The following is a 25,689-nucleotide window of genomic DNA, read 5'->3' as shown; positions in this document are numbered from 1 at the left end:
AATATTCTATTTGCACACAATTCTGTTTTTCCTATTTTATATATTAGTGTTCAGTAAATGTTTAGTAAATCTTTTTTTTTTATATTTCTTCCAGTAATGAAAACGATTGCCCTGGAATATTTTCAAAGCAAAATTAAGAAAACTGTTTACGCCAAATTTTGCATAAAGTATCATCTTGTGTATTTTTTATTTAAAGTGTTAAATTTTCTCTTTGAAAAATAAAAAATCATGAACGAAGCAAACTTAATTCGTGAGAAATAACTTCCATCGAAATGCAATAATTCCATCGAAATATGAAATAGTGGAGAATAGTGCAATACAGCTTATTTATTCACAAATAATCCCCTCATATGCCTAATTTATGTACTGTCGATTGAGAAATGTAGGTTAGTAAATTAAACCGGTTATTTCAATACTTTTTCTTTATCAATTTTTTTAAGAGCCCTTCAGTAGAGCGGTAAAGGTGGCTGAAAACTTGTAGCTCACTTGGGTTTGAATCCCGGCTAAAGGTTTGGATTCATGGTTTTTGTGTAATGTAAATACAAGCCAGCTTCCCTTAGAAAGTCCCCCGTGAAGGCATCCCTGCCTTTATACAGGTAATTGTTGTGTGCTTTGATGTAATTCAGTAAGCGAACAAAATTAATCCAATCAAACCCCGAGAATGGATTGATTACGTATGGAGTTTTCCATCAAGAACTTAAATGCGAGCAATTTGCTCTTAAAAAGTTTTACACGAAAGCATCCATCCCTTTAAGCAGATAGCGTTCTCGTGCTTTTCCTTAATCCAATCCTAATTCTCATACATTTAATAGTAAGTTGACATACACCTTATTACAGACAAAATAACATTCCTTTTTTAAAGATAAATTTTTTATTAACTTGTCTGAATTCCCTTAATTTCTTGAGGAGTATAAGAATTTCAGCAAATAAAACTGGACGAAATCCAAAGTAACTGATGTTTTGATTCAATTTAGTAGAAGTTATGGGAGCTTTAATGATATTTAAATACTTTTTGGCAAATGCCATCCTAAAAGAGGGTCTAAAGATAAATTAGTTTTATTTAATTTACAATGAATGAAAATCATTCAAAGCAATCATTGAAGGAAATCATTGAACTCAATCATTGAATGAAAGAAAATCACAAAAACTATTATGTATGCAGTTGTCTCTTATTTATCTCCCGATAAATCTGACAAAATTGTCTACATAATCGAAGCACTTTGAAAGAGTTAACAGTTCTTAAGGGTTTTATGCATCCCACCAAAAAAAGGGTCAAAATAACATCTTATTATTCAAACGTATAAAAGGGAAATAAACGATAAAAGCGGTTCTACGTATTTTTTAGGAGGGCAGTAAATCTAAAATATTAATTTAATCTTATTTGCTATGATTAAAAAGCATTAAATCTGGTATGTTTAAACAGCATGCAAAATTAATGACGTTTTAATCATAGCAAAAGTTAGTACTAAAAAGTTAGCACTAAAATTATTAGACAGTGCTCTAACGTTTGAGAAAGAGACGGCTTCTACACTCAAAAGTCGTTAATTTGGACACCCATAATCCAGAATGATCTATAATCCGGACCTCAAAGCTACAAACTTTCTTGCGTCGTTTACACATGCGCATAAGACCTTTACGGCTGCGCATATGCATCTGCGCATTCGCATAATACGTTTACGCATGCGCGTTTAATGTATAACAGACGGTATAAGCTAAAATTATCTAATTATCTATTTCAGTTACTGTTGCAGATTGCGTTGTTCCTTAATCTTTGAATTGGATCCGGCTTATTATTTTTTGCAGACTGTTAGAGCAATTTTATAAAAGTAAGCTTGAACTTTCGATTATGTCAAATAGAATTTCCGATGCTGGAGCTTCCAAAGGATCTACAAAGCGAAAGTATGTTTCGATGTCCATCAAACAAAAAGTGGAATTGCTGCAAAAAATGGATAAAGACATATCCTTTGTTTCTCTAACCTTTCCGAAATCTGTTTATCAATTTCATGCTGCTCTGCGGCGGGGGAAGGGGGGACGCCGTGGCGCGCAATGAATTGGAAGTTGATCTGTCAGCACTATCCTTATCTTCAAGGCAGATGTTTTTATGTTATTTGGCTTAAAATTTGTTACTAAATGTAGCATTTCATCTCGATGTACTCCGTCTTTGATATGATTTAAATCAAATTCCTCGTCATTATAATTCGCTTCCGATAGTGAAGAAAGTGACACAGAGAATGAAACAAAAAAAAAAAAAAATTCGATTGACAAATTAGTCGGTATTCTCGACACAGCAATTATAGGACTTGAACAGCGGAACTTTGTAACTGAACGAGAAATTATGTCTGTTTATAGAATTAAAGAGAAAGTATTATCACATAAAACAAAGCAACTTAAACAACTTACATTGTAAGAAATGTTTAATAAAGTAAACAAATAAATATTAAGCTTTTTTTTTTTTTTTTTTTTTTTTTTTTTTTTTTTTTTTTGTAAATTTTGATACCCTTTAGATCATAATTGTTCTTTATTTCATAAATTACTGTTTCATATTTTTAATTTTATAATTTCTGCATGCCATCTTACCAGATTTAAACTGATGATCTATAATCCGGAAAAATCAATAATCCGGAATCACCAAAGTCCCGACGAGTCCGGATTAACGACTTTTGACTGTATTTGATTTTCAAGTATATTGGTGCGAGACGAAGCCTGCGGTTTTTGCCAAAATATAGCCAAACTGATAAGAAGAGGGAAACAATGCATAGCCTGCAGCTATTCTGAGCAGCGACAATGGAACACCCAGATATCTAGAGATAGGCGATTCTCTAAAATAGGGAGGGAGTGACTGGTACGACAGTTGTACCACAGCTGGCGTTAAAGTCATTTTCCTGGTACAACTTCTGTACCGCCTGTTTTAGGAGATTAATAAACTTGGTTTAAGGCTTCAAAAACTTTTCCCTTGACAAATTCTGTTTGAAGCAATAAACAGAGAAGATTAACAATTTTTTTTGTTTTTTGTTTTGTTTTGTTTTGGTTTTAATTGTATTTTCCACCTATTTTCTAGTTTAAATGTAAATTTTATTTGGTATGTTTCTTTAATTTGTGTTTCACTAATTTACTTGCTTCACAATTGTAATAGGTCGACCTTCAAATATTTTAGCAGCATTATCTTTTTCATTTTAATTTTTGCGTTCTTGAATACTTATATGGAATATAATTCTGTTTGATAAAAGAATGTAATATAATATACAAGTGTATGTTTCTAGTTCATTACTTGTACTGGAACTAAAAATATTCATTTTCACAATTTGTTTCGTTTATTTTTGTTATGAACACTGACTTCTATTCTTGTGCAATTAATAAATGAATTATTTATCAATAAGGAAGGGTACTTTCTCATTATCCTCACTTCCACTGAAAAGTTAAAAAAGTATTCATAAGGCAACATAGTATGTCACCAAAAAAGTTATGTGGCAACCCAAGGTGTCACCAAAAAGTCTATGTGGCAACTCAAGTGCATTCATCTGTGCAGCTTTGGAATTAACCATTTTCTGATTAGTGCTTCTTTTTGTATTGAGTATATTTGTTTTTCTTGTAATGGGAATGTGGTGTTTGTTAGCTGATAAATAAGAAAGTGTCGCATTTTTGCAAAAATATGGCATTATGTCCAACTATAAAAAATGCAGAAATTTGCACTCTTTGAAGTTGTACTTCCTAATCAACTAAATTTTATGGAAATGCAATCTGAAAAATTGCAAGCAGAGTATTGGTTTGAAGATAGCCATATCGTATTTGCAAGAGCTATTTGCTTTTTTCGTTCTTGGCACACTGCTGAAGAAGTTTTGTGTTTTGCCGAATTTATGCAAATCTCTGATGTGTTTTTTAGTTAAAACAGATCAAACGTGGAGAACAACAGAAAAAATAAATAAATAAATAAATAAAATAAAATAAAGAATGATGTCACAAAAAGGTTAGGGTTTTATTAGTGTTTCTTGCTTTTCTAATTTTATTCTTTGCTCTTTTATGGAATTCCTAATAATGCACTGCCATTTTGAAAATGACTGTCGAAGCACCATTTGCACTTCAAAAGCAGGTTAGTATCGTAATTCTTACCGTAAACACAATTCAAGAAGATCACTTCAATATGTAAATAAATCAACTCATGAACTAACTCTTTACAGAGTTTATTTACAACATATTAGCTATTTTAAATTACTTTTAAAACAAGAGTTTAAAATTAAAATTACCAACTCAGTTGGTTCTAGAAACAATTCTCAAAACAAAATTCAATGGAGTTGCCACAAGAAATATGCAAAATCAATGATGCACTTCAGCACTGCCTAATGGCCAAACTGGCAGTCACAACGACTGTTGTCTTTGGCATATTAGCTTGGCTAAAAATTTAGTTGCCAACAACTTCGCAGCTTTTTGTTGGGGGTGGGGATAATCACAAAGAGCCAAAAATAGTATTACATCATTTTGTATGTTATGCAGAATTATCATTAAGATGCATTAAATCACAATGTTGGTTTAATTAGAGAATAGATAACATTATGATTTGGTGAATCATAGGTGTTATAAGAGCTTAAAAATTACACTGCTCATCATTGAAAATGCATCACCAAGAAGGAGTGGTCAGAAAGTGATGAAATTTGGAAAAAAGACAGAGACAGCAAGGAACAATAATTGATCTTTATTTCAAAATGATAGTCAGAATACAGAGCGAGAACAGCGTCGGCTCAGTAGGATGTAGGACCGCCGCAGACAGCGATGCACGAAGAAGCACGTGTAGGCATAGAGTTAATAAGAGTGTGGATGGTGTCCTAAGGGATGACTCTCCATTCCCTTTCAACCATTTGCCACAGTTCGTCTTCTGAATGAGGCAGGGGCAGAGTTTGCAAACGGCGTCCAATCACATCCCACACATGTTCGATTGGTGATAGGTTAGGAGAGTACGGTGGCCAGGAAAGTATCTGTATACCTTGCAGAGCATGTTGGCATGTGCAAGCACTGTGTGATCGGGCATTATCCTGCTGAAATTTGCATTAGGCAGCCCCTGAAGGTAGGAGATTGCCACCAGCCGCAGTACATTATTCAAGTATCGTTGGGCCGTCATAGTGCCCTGAATACGAACTAGAGGTGACCTGGAATCGTAGGCATTAGTGCCCCAAACTATTATGCCACGTTGTCGCGCAGTGGGGCGTTCCACAGTTACTGCCGGATTAGATCTGTCTCCACGTCAACGCCACACACATATGAGGCGACTGTCACTGGATAAACAGAAGCGTGACTCATCTGAGAACACGACGTTTCGCCATTCTATCATCCACATCGCTCCAGTCCTGTACCATTCTAAACGTTGTCAATTATGCTGTGGGTTCAGTGGCAGTCTTCTTAACGGACGCCGTGAGTGCAGGCCACGTTCAACCAATCGACGGGTAATGGTTCTGGTTGACACTGGAACATCCAGGGTATCTTGCACATGCTGCAGTTTCGCGGTACAAGTGACTTGTGGGACCGCCACAGCTTGTCAGTGGATGCGTCAATCCACGTGTGCTGACGTCACTCTGGCTGCACCTGCACCCCTCCTTCTTCCCACATTTCGTTGTTCCAACCATGTTCGCCATAGCCAATACACTGTGCTCGCATCCATGTGGGTATCAGCTGCGATTTGACATAAGGACGAACCCGCCCTTCTCAGTCCGATCACCATACCCGTCGTAAAATCGTCTATCTGCTGGAAGTGCCTTCATTGGTGGCGGCCTGCCATTTTCTCCTATTACATGTATCCTCCGGAACAAAAAACAACTTTCTTCAATAATTCGTCTGGCAGAAATAACGACACAAATATTGCCCATTCTGCATGTTCCTTCCCTTATATCTTACTTCACGTGCATCGAGAGCTGCGCATTTCACATCATTCGCATAACTTGATGACGTGCGTCTACTCTAAAATTTGCATAAATAAATTTCTGACCACACCTTCTTGGTGTTGCATTTTCAATGTCAAGCAGTGTATATTGATACATATATCCACTTCTCTATGCTTCCTAATTAATCTGCAAATCTTGTTGAATCTTAAGAATTAAATTTTTGACCTGAAAGGTTCCCATTATATTTTATAAACTCTGGTGTAAAATTTCTTAGTTCTGTGTTTTAAATTCCTTTAATCCTAATTACATTATAACAAGCATCTGAATTTGAATACATAGATTAATGATTTCAGATATATAATAAAATATTATTGAAAAACTGTTTCCCCCTTCAAATTTGGGTAACATTGTTTTGATGTATTTTTAATTGTAAAGAAATTAATTTTATTACAATTATTATTTATTTTATTATTTGTATTAGATTCATGGCTGTGGTATTGCCATATCTTTATACTTCTGTTACATTATTTCAAGAAATAGGAGTTCTTTGGGAATATATATGCTTTTTTTAAAAGCAAGGTATCAAGATTTTTGGACGAATATATGACTTTTTTTTACTCAGTTCATATGTGAAGTGTGTTGGATTAAACATAAAATATTTATTACTTCTAATAATTGTACTGTTCTATCATTTTGAAATTTTTCAAGGATGCATAATTTTTCTCTTAAAATAAAGTATTTAATTTTCAATTATAGATATTACTGAATTACCTACCAAATGCATATCATACATGCAGACTTTAGACATTAAAGCTAGTGTACAGTTCATAGATTTTGAAGGCCGTTCTGATAGTGAATCAATTAAAAAAATACTCAGCATGATCAAGCCTCGTAGACTTATAATTGTTCGTGGACCCCCAGAAGCTACCGAAGCATTAGCAGCATATTGTGTATCTGGTGTTGTTCAGGGCAAAGTATTTACACCTCATCTGTTGGAAATGGTTGATGCTACAACAGAAAGTCATATTTACCAGGTGCAGTATGCTAAAATTTCTCCTATACTTACTATTAAAACATTAAAATATGATTTAACCGTAAATGTTTTTTTGGGGGGATGTGTTCAGCAGAATTCAGGTAATTCATGGTCACCAAGTTTGTGCTTATTTTTGAATACTTTGGATATGGACAAGCAAAATTTCAATTTAAAAAAAAAAGTTATTTTAGACATATTTGATGCCATTCCTTCCATATATATGTATATGCAAATAATCTTATCATCAAAAATGCTGTATACTTATTACATATTTTGATTGAAGAAGCATATTTATATTATCACTGAAATTATACAGCATTTTCTTTGTATATGTCAGTGTTATCTTCTAACAGTAACCATATAAGATATTGCCTTCCTCCTTTTCGCATGCCTTGTTGGTGCAATTGAAAGCATAATCAATATGTGATATTTTAAGTCATGACTGCAAAATTCATGAAAAAATATCATATATGAAACATTCTGTAAAAAGAAACTGGAGATTACTGCTAGGAATAGTAAAGGTGATTTTTCTCTACAAAGAAATATTAGTGGAACAAATATGATTACTGAACTTAATATATATCTGTTATCAAATTTTACCCAAACAATGCAAAGAGAGCAAAATATTCATTTTAGGCTTGCTGTTGTGAAATCCTGTTTTTTATAAATAAATGCAAAACAGAAACTATAATAATGTCAGGAACGTGTAGAATAAATATCAGTAGAAAAATATTCTGTTATCTGATTATGTGTGGACCTTCATACTATTCCTTACATCAGTAACAGCCTATCCATAGAGATGGGAATGCAGAAAACGCTCTCAAAATCTCACAATTCAAACTATTTACTTCTTACAATAAAGTATATAAATTCTGGGTACTTACGTATTAATGCCGCAGCAGTTGCAGATTTGGCGGTTTTTAAGTGCCACCAATCTACATCTAAAATTGTTGCGACAAATCATAAATTAAAACACTTTATTTAAAATCAAAGTAGTCAATGGGCCGAATTAGAGTTTAACATAGATTCAAAACAGTCTCTATTTTCTTTGACCTGATGCTGTTGCCATATGAACTCTGCTAAATAAGATTCTAAATGATGTCTTGCTGTCCCCTATGTCTCTTGTTCCTCCATTTAGCATTGCCCCACATTCTCTCAACTGTTTGTGTATGAACTCCTGTATCAGGATCAATAAAATTGTATTTATGATTAACTTCAGCATGTAGGAATCCTTCTTTTTTTATTCTATTTGTTTGGTAACCTTTCCAACTATCAGAATAAATTGTGCTACCATCTGATAACTGCGTGCGAACAACAGGATTGCTCTTTATTGGCGCAATGTAAGTGCAGTGGTGTTAATACGTAAGTACCAAATTCTGTTATATTTTTATCTGTTACATCATGTTATAATATCATTATTAAAAGAAGAATGACTAACTTTGAGACCATTTTGAAATAACATATCTGTAAAACAGCACAACTGTATGATTAGTTTTCCATTTATTTGCGTATCCATAGAGATGGGAATGGCTAAACCTTGTTTAAGGAACATGATTATCAAGTTTCTTATCTTAAGCCTCCAGAAGCTGATTGTGATTGTACTGTCCTTGTAAAATGAGCAGTTTGAAAGTTCTCTCGAGAGGTTAGTGGTGGGGGAAGTGAGGTACTGGACACTCAGATGTTCTCCATCAAAACTTGGATGGAGTTTAGGAAGATATCCTTAGCATGCTTTGCAAAAATAAAATAAATCAAACCAAACTTCCATGCTTTACAATAAGATAATGTTTTTCTCATGTGGTAATATCTGCTGACATTAGCTGACCAGTGGTCAATTAGCTGCATCCTGTATTCATCTTGCTTTTCTGAGACGTTTTGCAAGTTTTCTTATGAAATAATATTAATACAACATTTCACCTGTTTCTTTTCAAGAATATTTCTCCCAAAGTTATTAAATCATGCACATATTACCATAACAAACAGATTTTTTCTATTTAATGAATATCATAATATTTGTTTTTATATAATGAGTACTGTTATACTTTTTTTGTATAGTAATAGAAGACTTTAAAAGTAGAATGATGTTAGAAATAAAATTGTTAAATATCTTTTAATTTGGGGGGGGGGTAGGTAGTTAAACTCCTGCCTTTTGATTTCTAACTTGATATTTATTCATACTGCCTAGGAAATATTTTAATATCTTTTAATCTCTGTATTATATTTAATTAACTGCCTTTTAAATTGCTTGGGGTGTTTTGGGTATATCATTTGGTTTCAGGCTTAACATATTTTCTGTACATTATTCTCAATTATAGACATTGAATTTGATGTACTTATCTGTAACCCAAGTCCTTATTTACACAAAATTTCTGTCCTTATTTACACAAAATGCTAAGTAGTAATTTTTCTATGATTTCTGAATATTAAGCTATTTTTCTTTTGGAGAGTATATATTTTGGCATTTAAATTTTATCTGTTTTTAATCTTAAATTTTACTTTATTTGATCTTTTAGGTAAAATTAAAAGATTCCTTAGTTAGCTCTTTGGATTTTGTGAAATCTAAAGATGTTGAACTAGCTTGGGTTGATGGAGAAATAATTCTGGAAGAGGATATTGATGAAATTGTTGCCAAAGATGCTGAGAAAGAAAAAGATGATGATGAAATAAAAGGTATATCATGCATAAATTTGATATGTATATATACAATCATACTTCCATTCTTCTGATTCAGTATCTGCAATTTTAGCTATCCACAATTTACATCTCCCTATCCCCACCTCCTAATCAAAAATGCATATTAAATTAGAATGGATGTAACACTGCGAAATACAACTCACCAAATATGTTCAATACTGTCTTCCATCCCAGTAGACCATTTTAAATAAGCAGGAGAGACTAAAAGGGAGTGCAAAATCTGTGTATGTCCACACAACACAAATAAAAAGACTGTAAAGGAAAGTTAAAGCAAAAAATCATTACATATATATGCATGTGTGTTCTGTGATAAGCTGATCACTTGTTCTTGAGCCTTGTGGCATGGGATACTGTGCTGCTGGAAAATTCCATTTCCAGTTGGGAAGACAGATGCCATATAAGGGTGCAACTGGTCTACAGTTATGTTCAGATGGTCTGCAGCTTTCATGGTCTGTTTTACCACAACTAAGGATCCCAGATCCACCCATGAGAACATCCCCCAAACATAATTCCATTACCATTAGCCTGTGTATGACCTGCTATACAGGAGGAAGCAACTGTTTGCCTGGAAGGCAGCATACCCTGACACGACCACAGCACCGGATTTAGCATTTTTCCTAGGCGGGGCAAAAACTTAAAATTGCCGCCCTTATCCATCTCCCTTTAAGTTTCTGTAACAAAGTTTAGTTTTTTAAATAAACATATTAATATGTAGTTTTCAAGATAAAATGTAAAATCCATTTTATAGTAAGAAATTCTTTACGTGCAATTTTTGTTCTAAAAGAAATATACATAACAAATGGTTTAGTTTCTTTACTTATAGCAAAGCATAAGAGAGCTACCTGCCTAAGAGGGAAGATGTCTTAGCTGAGGTCTTTCTAAGAGTAATTGGCTCATATGCAAATTATGCGTGAGTGAAACGGCGGAAACACCCATGCAGCCAGCTAATTCACTTGATTCTAACCCCAGACCGAACTACCAGTGTTCAGACTTTACGTTTCAGTCGTTGGTAGAAGAACATACTAAAAGTTACATAATTAAAAACCCGTGCATACCTTATTGATGCAGTTACTTCTCCAGGGCACTGAAATAATCAAATTTACATTTCCCTTGAAATGGGGATTTTTTCCAATATTTGCAAGAATACCTACTCATAAATGATGCTAATAGAAAACGATTCAGAACTAAATATTAAAATAGCTCAGCACAGCACAAAAATGGGAATCAGACATTACTAAATAATAAAAAATTTCATTTAAACAAATATAAGCAAATTACAAATCACTAATACAATGGATCGAATAATTTTGTACCAATTTCTCGATACTAATAGTAACTTTAACCTAGCATGTTAAATATTCATTTCACAATAACGCCTTCATGTAGCCTACTCAAGAACTCAACTATCATGCACTCTCTGTGGAATTCAAATATTTCGTGCTCGGTTAACCTTTCTGAGCTTTTTTCCAATTAGTGAATCCTGTAGTACACAATGCTAATGTAACGGCAGTGGCATGTTTCTGGTAAATCTCACAGGGTGTACAAAAATTGCATTTTTAGTTTTAGAATATATAAGCCAAGATCTTTTAAGCCCTTCATTATTTGCTAATGTTCTGTACCACAATGAAGATGTCAAATGTTTTCCATTACGTTCAGTGTACCTAAGGTCTACGTTTTCTGGATATTTTTCGGCTAATAATACAGCTTGACTGCTAAGAAAGATCGTTCATTTTTTCTGTGATTGGCCAACTACCTGGGTCCGACAAATCAAAAGATTTTAAGTCTTCTTTCTGCTGCCCACACTTACCTAAATGTGAAAATACTTTATATTCTAATTTCATGTCCTCTAGATATTCGTTTGGGGTCTATAAAGAAAGTTTTTCTCTCAGTTGCTGAAATGAAATCTGTTTAAGGAGGATAGGTGAAGATTCTTCATCTTGGTCATGCAAATTGCAAGGAATATCAATATCATTTAGAATCTCGGCACCATTGGAAATTGCGCAGGGTCTGACGGTTCATCTTTTCCGTGAAGCCATTTTTAATTTTAGCTTCAATTTGTTTTCTCTGTCCGGTCCTATGATTTCTTGCACTCTAAATAATATACAGTATAACTTGCCTTACTAAGAAAAGCTAAAAATTGACGTAATTACATTGAACAGTAAGGAAGTGTCGCGGATGCGTGCGCTAACTAAATGTTTGCGTTTCGCTAAATACAGTGAGGAATACTAGAAGCAGACATGTTAAAAGAAAATGAGACAAAAAATAAAATAAAATAAAATAAAAATAAAAAAAAAAAAACTTTATAAACGATAAAAATAATAAATCCATTTTTTAAAACCTAGGTTGCTGACTGGCTGCAAAAAATCAAAATGCCTTACTTCATTTTTGTTATATATTCTCGACGTACATTACTTTGAATTATTTCATTGGTCCAAGGTTAATTTGTGTTGGGTGTTAGGAAAGAGTTACAATTTACTCCATTTATTTCATTAGAGGCGTTGGTATAAAAATAAGGCGCCTCTATGCTATCGTTCTGTTTTTTATTTGAATATTCCCGCCAGGAGAGAGGACAACAGAGGGTTTTTAGGCAAAGAAGTTGAAGGGAAAGATATATAGATTCTTTGCTCTAGGCGTCACTTACAAGGGCCAAAGACCAAGGCATTTAGGGAGTACCTTTGCAATAAAAGTACATGTTGGGTTGGCAGAGGAACAGGTCCTTTGACTTTTTCAGTGACGCCTGGAGTCCCTCTATTGTCTTCTTCCCGATCTTAACTTTAGAGTCGTGTTTGGCTGTACTTAGCTTACTTTTAAAACTGTTTGCTCCATTAAAAGGTTTAGAGTAATTAATTATAAATATTCTTGAAAGAAGTTTTACACCTTTTGCATCAAAATTTGACAACATTCCAAATACAATTTTTGGGAGTCACTGTATGTTTTATCTGCCGTCATAAGCCATGACTAAACATTTTATTGCTGTTTATCATGGAGAGCAGTTCTCGAGAGCATTCAGTTCAATTTTTTTTTCGTTTCTGTTATCAGTATTCTGGATACCTTATGATGCAGATCTTCAACATTTGAGCTTTTAATATAAGTTTTTTTTTTTTTCTATTGGTTCGTTAGTAATTTTAACTGATGCACAATTCCCCATCAATGTAAGAAATTGTCACTTCATCTATTTTCCATCAGGCATTCTTTGACCTTAGCACACATTTCTTTTGTGGTCCCATCCACATCTGTGATTTGATGATCATCATCTTTGAAGGATGCTTTTCTTTATCTAAACATGGAGCCTATGTTTTGAGAATGGCATAAAAAGGACCTGTGTCACCAAACACTGCAACCATATGTTCATGAATATTTATCATTATTATGCCTTCTTTTATTAAGATCTCAATCACTGAACCATGTTTGATATTTTCAATATTAACAGACACCATTGACATAAAAATTTAACAGTCTCTCAGAAATTAAGTAATAAGACCTGCTTGTTTATTTTCCTTTTCATGCTGGTAAAAGATGAAGGATTCATGTCATCATGTTATCCTTTGTAAATGAGTATGTTCAGTTTTTCTCTTTTATCAAATTTAATAGAAATATCATAGTCAGTATTTCTTTAATCATTTTGCTGCTATGATAGTTTTCTTCTTTAAAGAATTTTTTTTGTTTTTGTTGAATAAGGATAAAAATAGTACAGTAGGACCTTAGTTCAGGAATTTAATTCATTCGTGAAAGCTGTTCATGAACCAAAATGTTAGTAAACTGTAACAGATTTCCCCATAGAAATTGCTGTAAAATGAAATTAATTTATTCCTGGGATGTAAATGATTGCTTATTTAAACTGTACAACAGTACTTTGTGCTTAAGTTCATAATCCAAAATCACTATTGATATGGAAATATGAAACATAAAAGATAAATACAATATTGAACAGATAAAATAGATGAAAATGTAAATCAATTTTACTGTACATGTGTAAAAAAGAGTGAATGGCTTAACCCTTTGACGCGCGGTGGTCGCGCCCTAAAACCACCAATTTTCGAATTTTTTCTCCTCTTTCTTCGGAAATTTATGAGTGAAAATAAATTGATTACTGATCTTTGATCTCTAAATAACACAAAATGACTACAGAATCATACATGTTTTAGGTCTTAGTACTTTAAATCAGATGCCTTTTAAAATTCGTTTTCAATGAGACAAAATAACTTACTTTTATTAATATAAACAACTTTAAATTTCAAAAGTTATTCATCGCACATCATGATTTCTATCATAAACAATAAAAAATAGCAATAATTAAACTGCATATATATAAAAAAAAAACCTCTATATGTATGGCATTTGCTTTGTGGTTTCAGGGCGCGACCCACAATGCTCTAGAGCAGGGGTCGGCAACCTGTTTGTCCTTAAGGGCACAATACTAAATTTGAAAATCACCGAGGGCGCATATTTTACAGATAATCAACAGGTATAAATAGGCATTAAAAAAACAGATTTTTTATAACTTTATTTTGTTGGTGTCATACATAATGATACATATAATTCAGTGTGAAACTTGGGTGTCCATATTTTCAGCTAATTTCTTATAGAGTTCCCGGTCCTTAAACAATTATCTAAATGTGAGTCATTAAGCTTTGTTTGGTATTTTGATTTCAAATATTTCATATTTGAGAACAAAGACTCGCAATTGTATGTTGTTGCACAATATGAATAAATTTTTAGCGCACATTTCCTTAAAATAGGATACTTATTTTCATCGACTAAGTTCCAAAACATTTTATCATTACTATGCGCTTTTAAAATAATATCACTTTGCAAGTTCATTATTTCTAATTCTAGGTTTTCGATATTATGAAGCTTGAAATACACTGAAACTATTTCAAGGACATCATCTTCAGTAACATTGAATGGATTTATGAAAAATCTTAGAACGGGTTCTAATGCTGCAAAATCTTCAAATCTAGAAGAAAACTTTCTATTAGCTTATCTATAATTTCTAAATATGATGTAGCAGTAAAATTTTCATTATTCAAATTTAAACTCTGAACAGTATATTTTATATTTGGGAAATGTGATAATGATTTTTTCAATAGATGAGATTTCAACAACACTAACTTGCATTTGAATGCATTTACTGCACTAATCATGTCAGCGATATGCTGATTTTTCCCTTGTATTTTTAAATTTAATTCATTCAACTTCGTCGTTATATCTGTCAGAAATCCAAGGTCGATTAGCCAATCCTTATTTTCTAATTGCTCATAAAATTCATCTCTTGATGCAATAATATTCCTTTATTTGTGGCAAAAGCATGAAAAACCGCTCAAGTATTTTACCTCTGCTCAGCCACCTCACTTCAGTATGTAAAAGAAGATCTGTGAACTGAATATCCTCATCATCCTAAAAGTATTTAAAACTTTTATATGATGCGATCGTTGCTGCTTTATGTTGTTGCAGTGGTTTAGTAAAAAAAACTTTGCTGGCTAGTTATTGAAGATTTTAAAGAAATAATTTTTTTTCTTCTAATTTCAGAGTTCATTGGATAGTTGCTATCAAAATTGGTATGAACGGTCTTAAAATGTTGTTCAGTATTACTTTTCTTGGGAATCGCAACACTATTATTACACAACAAACAAATACACTTCCCTTTGTAATCAACGAAACAATATAGATGTTCCCATTCATCGTTAAAATAATATGTTCTTTTTCTTTTGCATTTATCCATGAAGGGTTTTGAAAGAAAACAATTATTTCGGATTACTTGGTACTTTTAAATGCACGGTCTACGCGTGGTCTATTCGAAATACGATCAAACACCAACAAAAAATACATGCGTGTTATTAGATACGCTCAAGGTTAGCAAACTGCTAATCTATGCACAATCCTAAACTTAACTGACTACTGTCTAACCACGCTAGCGAGAGCAGTTTGGCTGAGAGCCGAGATGGGTCAGTTTAATTGAAGGGGTGTGTGGGCGAAAAGCGTGGGTATTTTTCCCTCTTGAAGGTCGAAGGGATGTTGGTGAAATCGAAGATCAGATGACATTTAGTGTCTACCGGGCTACTGCACTCACCCCTACATAACTGATAGATATGCTCACTTCCGCCCCAAACCGGATGTTCACATAGATCTGGAATACGTGGTCAGACAGTACTTGCTGTATATCGTCATTTGACAAGAGTAAGTAAATTGCTCTGACTATCATACATTTACATTAGTCCAGCGAGGGTGCATTAAAATTTGATCGGGGGTGCCGCGTTGCCTACCCCTGCTCTAGAGGCTTGGTGGTCGCACCTTGAAACCACTGCTCTTTACAATGGTGTTTGCTTACTTCTCAAATAGGAATGTTTATTTTCACCCGGATATAGATAAGGGGTTTTGAAATCACAGAGTTATTTTATTAATAAACAATACACGCACCTGCCCAGTAGAAAGGTCTTTCTTTTCCAGAGACTTTTCTCTGACCTCAACACACTTGCTCCCCAAGCTAGTATTGTGATTTTATAAATTATTTCCTGTGGTTTAAATTTAATGTAAATATACTTTGCTGTAATTAAAAATAGAACTGGTGTAAAGTTTTATTTAAATTAAAAATATTTTCTGAATATTATGAGACGAAATACGAATAAAATAAGTATGAATGGGAAATGAATGATCCTTACCAAAGCCAAAAAGACCAAGCCCTCCCCCTCATTAACATAAAAAAAAAAAAAAAAAAAAAACCACAAAAATTCATGTACCAGATGAAAAGAAACTAAATAATGCTGGACATAAACCGGGGAAATTTAGATCCAATCAGTATACATTTTGTAGCACAAGGAAGAAACATCATGGAAGATATATGTGCGAAACATGCAATGTGTATCTATGCATGTACTAAAAAGACAAAACATGCTTTGAACTGTGTCACAAAAAATATTTGTTCTTTGAAATTAAAAAAAAAAAAAAAAAAAAAAAAAAAAAAAACTGAGTCTTTTTTTATCCTTATTTTACTGAGTTTTTTAATCCATGTAGCCAAACATCCTTATTATGTAGATACTTATACTTTCACTGCTATAGAAAAATTACATAAATGTTTATTTTTAAATTTTTTCTGACGATTTTGTTTGTAAAATAATGTAAAATATATATAATATGCAATTGTTACATACATTTATTTGTATTAAAAAATTCGTAAATTTCGTCATTTATTGGAAACGCGCACGGAAAAAGGTAAGTTTTTTTTTTTCCTACTACCTAGATAAGTTTCAAAGTCCTAGACGCCCGGTGGTTTCACAATGCGACCACCACCCACAAAACAATGGGCAAGAGTAGATTTTTTTAAATTCATATATTATTTGTCTCTAGGATCATAATATTCAATTTCTAGAGTTTTTAGTTAAAAAAATTATAAAAATAATATCGCGCGCGTCAAAGGGTTAAGTGGAAAACGATGAGGAAGGTGTTATTGTTTGAATGTGAAATTCTCTTCCATGGATTTTTATTTTATTTTACTTTGTCTTTATGTACGGTTCGACTTTGAGCATTTTCACTTAAAATTTATTCAGTGTGATTAATTGTTGATTATGTTTTATTAATTGTTGATAATGTTTCTTAATCCCTTGACATACAATTGCATCTGAGAGATGTCATTCATTTGATGTGTCATTGTAGACTTTGACGTCTCCGAGATGGCAAGAACTTTCTTTCACGAATATACCGCACAGTATATTATTAGGTTTCTTAACTGCTGCAGTCATGCTTACATACATGCTTGCTGCTGCTATGCTACTGCTGCAGTCATGCTTGTCAGTTATCCTGTTCCCTATGTTTTCCCCATCTCAAAAGACAAATATCCTGTTTTGTAAGTTTCCCCCCTCTCTTTGTATGTCAAGGGGTTAAGTAAAATATGGCATAGTCATTGAAAATGCTTGTGGTTTGCTACTGCTATATCAAGTTGATAGCATTACATGAAGACTTTACACCTTACTCCATTTTGCACAGATTTTGTGTATCAGAATGTTACGATAATTTTCTTCTCCTCTTCGTTTGAAGAGGGGGGGAGGAATCTTTTGTGTGTTCTTCCACAATCAGCTTGTGTTGCTATATCTTGCTATGCTTCTTGTTTTCTTGCTGTGTCCTTTTGTGTACTATTTGCTTAATTCTTTTTAATAAAAATGGCTTCAAAAATTACATATTTTTTATTACATAGTTCAAACCTACATGTATTTGAGAGTATATGTAGCACTTTCCTAAAAGTAAATTTTAAGGATAATCATATAAAGAGAAAAATTCTGAAAATAAATCTTGATTAAATTATTTACTTTGTAGGATGCAAATATAAAGTATGTATTCTGATGGAAATATTCAGTATTTATGCAAATTACGTTAAAAATTAAGATTAGTGTGGTAAATTTCAAAACAAGGTTCCAGACAAAGTCCTACATTACATTATTTGCACCAAATTTGCATTTCTCTAAGAACTTGGCTGTTCTTTTAAGCAACAAACAGTGCGTTGTCTGTAAGGCCATTTCCTCTTTTTTTTTTTTTTTTTTTTTTTTCTTTTTAATGGGATTCGGAGATATGTGGCTTGCAAAATGATGAGCTGTGAATTTCAAACGGTTGAGATCAGAAATTCACAGTGTTTCCTGTATTGCCAAGAAAATGAAATGAGGCAGGAGCTGGCAGAATATTTTTCATATCTATTTCAAAGCACTGCCAGACATTTTAAATGGTTATTGAATGATTTGTAGATTCATCACTATTTGTAGATGAATCCACGAAATAACAATCGTTTCTTTTTTGCTATTTACAAAATAACTAAAATCACTTTCAATATCAGAAATACCATCAAGAACACATATTCTAACATTTACTGAACATTTCATGCTAGCCATATTCTGAATATAAAAACAAAATTAATAATGGTGGAAGTACTTGTAAAATCAATTAGTGAACTCTATGCAAATACAAAAATTTAGGTGACAATAATGTCATCTGTTTACCAAACATGATTAAATATTGTAGGTAATCGGTGATTAAACTAGGGAAAAGTAGGATGTGCTCTTAAGTACTGGGAAAAATTGCAGAATGAGCAAATTCTGTTACTTTTATGCTGCCTATGGAAATGGCAGGATAAGCAAGTCAGATTAAATAGTTTTAGTATTTCTTTCTTATTATTTTTATGGTCCTCTAATAGTTCCTTGACATCGTAATTAACTTCCTAGCCCATGATTTTTCCCTGAGACATAATATCTTAGATAGCAAAAAATGTTCTAAGCATCAAAGCACTCTGCCTCAAAGTCTCTGCCTGAAGTAATCCAATCTGGGCACTTTCTTCTAGGCTGAATTCATGGTTCTGTAAGTCACTTGCAACCAGGCTTTCTTAATGAAAGTTAAGCATTGGAAAATATTAAAATTATGTTTCCAGGAGTCCCTGAGTGTTAACTATGTGACATAGGTTACCAAAAGACACTGTTGAAAATCATGTTACCAACTTTAGTGTGTGTAATTCAAAACTCTGGTTAACACCTAAGGTGCTTTTTGTTCAGATAATTTGCTCATGAACCTAATTGTTTGTGAAGTTAGAAATTTTTAATCCAAGGTTGCACTTTGTATTAGTTCCATTAAATATCTCTTTCATTGCACAACATTTATAACAAAACTTCTGCAGTCGTCTGTTTCTGCGCTTTGTCTTGATGGCTGCATAAATTTTCACAATATATTGTTTATAAACCATTTGGTGTTTTTTTTTATACAATAGTTTCTTATAACTTTTCCAAGTTTATTATTTGCCCTTACATTTTCCGTCTCTTTTAGTTGTTACCGTGAATGTAGAAAGTTTGCTATAATTATCTTTTATCTTAGATCACACACTTTATTCGTGTAATACAATGTGACAATTTCAATTTTATTGACAGAATAATTTTGTGTTAAATTGCAGTATTCTCTTTTATAGAAGAAGCTGCAATAGAAAGAATTCCAGTTCTGCAACCACTTCCAGCCAATCAGGTAATTTATTCTTTCATTTTGCATTGAAGTAGAAAATCGGGTGAATATCGGTTGTTCGAGTTTAAACTTATGTTAAGTTTTCATCTTATGTGATTTTTTTCATTTATGCACATTTATTTCACATATTAATTGTTTCATTATAATTTTTAACACTGATCTGTTGATTAATTAGAGTACAGATTTACATAATGTTTCCTGGATTTTGTATATCTCAGAAAATTTGAATTCTTTTAAAACCTGGCAGCCTTTAAATAAATGTCTTAAACAAACAGTTGAAAGTAGTTTTCATAAACAGATTCAGAGGAATTTTAAACTGTTGATAATGCATTTTCATGTGGGAGCTATAGCGTCATTATATTTTTGTTTCAGATTATTGGTCACCCTACAATTTTTATTAATGAAGTGAAACTCTCCGACTTTAAACAAGTTCTGATGAGGCATGGCATTAATGCTGAATTCTCTGGTGGAGTATTATACTGTAATGATGTTGTGGCTCTTCGAAAAGTAAGAAATGAATACTATGTAGTTAGTGGTATTTATTAAAATGCAGTAAAATTTCATTAGTATGTGTTTGAAATAATATTATTCTACTAGTTCTTGGTCTAACCCAGCATTGTTGTTCAACAAAGCAAAAGGAATGCCTTCATGGAGGACGTTTTCTAAGGAAAACTGGTTCTTAATAATTCAGCATTTAAACATGAAAAATTATAACCCATAAATTAATCTTAATTCGTAAAACTGCAATTCTTACTGAACTTTCTTAGATATTTTTCATAGCCTTTTCACTATGTATTATTCATTTCATTAATCTGATTTTTTCAGCTATTTCCTTTATTATGATGTGAGGTAAATGTGCATTCAAATAAGAATTGTACTTCTAATTTTGATATTTCTTGATTAGTAATATAATACAGGCAAGAAACTTATTTGTGGATAGTGCAAAACTTGGTATCTTTCTGCGATACACACTTTTTAAAAATTTAATGAATGTTGATGCCACAGTGTCTTCCACTAACTACTCTTCAGTCTCACCAGAAGAGATAAACTGATAATTTTGTTATTGTAACAGCCTTACCATCCAACCATAAAGTGCAATACTTCTTTTAATCCTCTAAGGCAGGTATTCCCTTTCCCTTATCTTGCACTCACTCCTTTTAAAAGAATGGTTTTCTTCATCAATCTCCGTATGTTTTTCTTTATAATATACAGCATATAACACAATCATAGAATAAATAATTGCACATAAAAAGTTTAAAGATAACAATTAGACTAAGAATCTTTTGGGGGAAAAATGGTTTATTTCAATTATTACTTTTATTTATTTTATTTGATTATTATTATTTATTTATATTTTTATTTATTTATTATTAGTCCAAAGGGCTATTAATTTTGTTTAGGCATTTTGTGTTGTTCACTGAAAATGTTGGATAAAGAAATTAAATAATAAAGAATCTGCATAAATGTATGTATGTTTCAAGCATTGTGATAAAAAAACAGTACCTAGAGAAATCCAATTTTTAATACGTATGGGCATCTGGAAGCCCAAATTTAGAATTTGTTTTATTATCTATTTCATACTTTGTAGTTTTGATTAACAAAATCAACAATTTTATAGAGAGCAATGGTAACATTGTACGGGGGGTATATTTTTATCTCCACCGTGCGAGACTGTGTATCGGAAATTCTAAAGATATGCTCATTTTAAAATTATTTAGCGATACTGCTGTTGAACTGAATTTTATGGTCTAAGTGCGAAGAAAATTGTATTTAATAAATAAAGGACACACACAAAACGTTAGAAAAACGTCCCTTTGGGCGTAATGTAAAATCTGAAAGCTTTCAGATTTTTATATTTTTATTATTTATTTGATTTGATTTATTATTATTGTTTTTAATTTTACAGATATGAATAGTTTTCAGAAACAAAATCTAATTGAAAAAAAGTTACATTTTAATTGATGTAATAGCTACACTTAATGTGTTAAAGCAATGTTTTTTAAAATATTTGACATAATATTGCTTAACTTAGTTCTTAAGTAACCTCATTAAAAAGTATTCAGCAAATTTTTTATCTTCCGTAATAAATTATTGATTTGACAAAAGCCTGCTTCCACAGATAAGAGGAGAGAAGTCAATAAAATTGGTTTATATCTCTCTGACTTTTAAATTCCAAAATTTAGCATATCCATGTGTTTTGAATAAGATTTTTGCTTGTATCTTTCGTCAAAGCTATTGACTCTTCTTGCATCATAATATCAAGATCAGATATACCGCAGTTTTTTGGTTTATACCAGCCATGCTGTCACATTCAAATTTTCAGTGTCTTGGACATTAAAAAAGCGAACATTAAAATCTTTTAAATTTTGCAAGTGATTTGTATATAACAGTATATCTCTTGAGGAAATAGTGCTTTTCAGTAATGGACAAATGCATTAAGTTATGAAAGCAAGGGAATTCTTTTCGATTATGTGTTGATATAAAGAAATCAATTTGAGAATGGAAACAGAAGACAATCATTATGAGAGATTCAATGAGATTGATGTCTTTTCCTGTCAATTTCAAGAAAAAGTTTTATTTAAATATTAAAAATGTCTATAAAATGCTGCTTCCATATTTTACTTTTTTATATTGCATTTTTTGTATAAATAATTCATACATTTAAAAAATATTATTGATTTTAAAAACACATGAAATCATTTTTGTGTATTGTTTCCCATACATATATATATTGTATGGTTTCTTCCTTACTGCATAATATAGTTTTATATCTATAAACAATAAATCATTATGTATTAATTTTGTAATCTGGGGGATATTGATCATGCTGATCAACTGCCAGTACATATGTGGCTCTCAATTTCGTAGGGGTCAGTACCCACTCTGTTAGGAACTCCTGCTCTAAGTCAGTGCTCCGCAACCGGTGTGCCGCGGCACACTGGTGTGCCATGAGTAGGATATAGGTGTGCCGCAATCAAATACATGTATTTGACATTTGCAATTTTTTATCATGTATTTAATACACAATGACAATTTTTTTTCCTTAATAATGTCTATTTTAAATGTTTTTATATATTTCACTGTTGTGTGTGTGATTGTAAGTGTGTCAGCATTTGAATTTTTTCGGAACTTCCTTGATAACTCGGAACTTAAAAATATATAACTTTTTTTTTAAACATAGATTTAAACGAAATATATTGGTTTCAGACCATTTTAATTAAAAATAATAGCTCTAAAACTGTTTTTTTTTTTTAAATTTGAAATAAACCAATCAAATTGAAGAATTTTTGTTTTTTAATTTTTTAAAAAAAATTTCGCAGTCAGTAAGAATTTCGTGTTGCGTTGTCAGATCTTGAGCCGAATATAAAACTTTTGTGTTCATTGAAGCAAGCGCAGGTATCACATTGATAATTATTATGATTGCATATAAATAAATGTTAGCAATTAATTAGTTCCTTTATTAAAAACACATTCCGTCAAACATTAATTGTTAAATACTTGCTTTATTCAGAAACATTACCGTCAACATTACTGCTCAAAAACTAACAGTTCAAAATATTATCGTTCAGAAAAAAACTGTTGTTGCCAATCGGGAAAATACATTTTAAATAAAATTAATACGTTGCGTTTACATAAATATGTTATGGTTTTATAATTGTATATTTTTCAAATTAAAAACAAAAATTTATTGTAAATTTTGTGTATAAATCAATACATATATACATTAGCTTTTGGTGTGCCACGAAATTCCAGAAAGATTTTTTGTGCGTCGCAGGTGAGAAAAGGTTGCGGAGCATTGCTCTAAGTGTTAGGGATATAAAATTCCACATAGAAAGATGGCTTTTCAATTTGTTTCATGTGAAAAATTTTACCAGCTTTTGATGGATTTGATTTTAGGTTGGATGAAAAGGAGTCAGGTACAAAGTGAGAGGGTCATTTGGAAATGAAAAATCAAGAAAATACCTATTATTCATGGCATTTTAGGGAACTTAAGGTTTCAGGACCAAGCCTTAAATGCTTAGAGGGTTAAGCCCCTTCTTTGTTCAGCTGTGCTAACAGTGGATTTCTGTGTAGCAATTCTGCTTTATGTAATAAACAATAAAGGTATTCAGCTTCAGCTAAATAAAAGTTCAAAAAGGGTATTCAGCTTTTTATTATAAAGTTGTATTGTATTTTGAGCATTATGTTTCAAGTAATTTAGACTGATATTGTGTTAAGAGTATCAGATACATTTTTGACACAAAGTATTTACAGCTTACAATAGCTTTATTAGGACATAATCCTACTGCAAGTCATATATGGTCTGAATATCAAAATAAATACTGAAATGTATGGAACTAACTCAAGGTTCGTATTGTCCATAAGAGTCCTTAGGTTTTTTGGAATCAATTTTTGGACCTTAAAAGTCCTTAATTTTAAACATCTGGAATTTCTGTCTGTTTTTACAACTGCCATTTTGAGTGTGAATGTGCATTTTGGAGGAATATTTTTGGCGATTCACTGACAAATATGGTTATCTTTTGAATTGGTTCATGGGCTTTAATTTGTTCCTCTTTCTAATGTAAATGGTGGGATACTTGAGTTACTCATAGTGAAAGAAGTGAAACATAAGAATTTCGAAATTATTTCATTTTTTCTAATGAAGAGCTGTTGGTTAGAGTAGACTTTAAGGTACCCCTTGTATTATGGTGAAGTTATTGTTTCATTTATCGCCAAGTTTTTGTTTCGTTTATGATAGCCTGAGTAATTGAATGTTATGGAAACCCTATTGTGACGTAATCGGATGCATGATTCTAGGAAATTTTGAATCATGGTATGTTTTGTAAGCATTTTTGTGGTGTGTGTTGGTTTTATTGTTTAAACGGTAGAATGGCTGAATGTAGTAAGATGAATTTGAAGTTTCTGTACAATTTGGAACGAAAGGGTAAAAGAGCATTAATTGACTGGTGTGTAAATGAAGGTTTACTGGTTAGTAATTATAAGTGTCCTGTATGTAGGAAGGATATACGTCTAGTCGAATGTAAAAACCGTTTAGATGGGTTTGTAGTAAGAAAGGTTCAGATTTGGTGATGCCGATATTCGGATTTCGAGTTCAGATAATTTTAGGAAGTTTTTGGATGCTGTTAAGGAATTTTGTATGCCAGAGACTAAAGACGAAGGAACTTCTAAATAGAGTAAGTGGATATTTGCTTTTTGTAGTGCTTAAATGTATAACATGTTTTTCCTTTTTTATATTATTTTATTGTTTGGTTTAAAATGAGATTGTGTATTTTTTGTTTGCCTGTATTGTAGAATTGGGTACTTCTTTGACTTTGTAAGTGAAAATATATCGATATGTACATGGACAAAGTGAAAGGAGCGCGCAATGCAAGTTTGTGCAATTCTTACATTATTTTTAAGTGAAAATAGGTCGACCTGTACATGGATAAAGTCAAGGGAGTGCGCAATGCCATTTTTGTGCAATTTGGAGATTTTTTTTTTAAAGTGAAAATAGGTCAATGTGTGCATGGATACCGAGTTTGTGCAGTTCTTTATCTTGTTATTTTGGCTTTCTGTGGTGCCGATTTTTGGCACAAAAATCGCTGTTATGCAAGCCAAAATAATAAGTCAAAGGATTGCACACACTCGGTATCCATGTACCGGCCAAAATTGCCAAGTTTGGCAAGGGGTACCCTAAAATATACTTTTACCGAGCTGTTAAACAAATTTTTGCTTTTGGGGATGCGAAGTCTTTTATTAAGCGGTTCTAAATTTTGCAACTTATCAATATTTTGGCAATTTTAAGATCAGTAATTCCAAGATCTGAGAATTTTTTTAAAAAATATTGTAATATTGATAAATTTCAGTAAATTAATGCTAATATATTGAAATTATATTTAAAATAAAATTTTTTTAATTTTCACTGTCATAGTTCCATTTTGGCCACTTATTATACAATATTTTGAATCTGAAAAATGAACAAGGTATAATGCTATAAAGCACAATTTATGAAGCAGTTCTTAGCAAAAGCAAAATAGCTATATGTAATTAATTAAAAATGTCTTTTTAATTATTTCATGGTAAGCATTTTTTCCATGTAACTGTCTCAGAATATTCGGAATTCTCAGAATATAC

The 25,689-nt window shown here is 32.1% G+C and overlaps 1 protein-coding gene across 2 annotated transcripts in view; it reads left to right on the top strand.

Annotated features, from left to right (window-relative positions):
* Cpsf100 (cleavage and polyadenylation specificity factor subunit 2) overlaps nt 1-25,689 on the top strand; it is a 108,390-nt gene that overhangs the window by 76,005 nt on the left and 6,696 nt on the right. For both annotated transcript variants that reach the window (XM_085821978.1, XM_085821979.1), the window contains exons 14-17: nt 6,624-6,901; nt 9,411-9,567; nt 19,526-19,578; nt 19,948-20,082. In XM_085821978.1, coding sequence (XP_085678104.1) covers nt 6,624-6,901; nt 9,411-9,567; nt 19,526-19,578; nt 19,948-20,082 — 623 coding nt within the window. The remainder of the gene's footprint in view (nt 1-6,623; nt 6,902-9,410; nt 9,568-19,525; nt 19,579-19,947; nt 20,083-25,689) is intronic.

This window comes from Stegodyphus dumicola, chromosome 8 (assembly GCF_044657685.1).
Source record: "Stegodyphus dumicola isolate Sdum_Otavi_A_Nest chromosome 8, ASM4465768v1".
Classification (NCBI taxonomy): Eukaryota; Metazoa; Arthropoda; class Arachnida; order Araneae; family Eresidae; genus Stegodyphus; species Stegodyphus dumicola.
The sequence above is the reverse complement of the archived record's forward strand: the minus strand, read 5'-3'. Positions and strand labels throughout refer to the sequence as shown.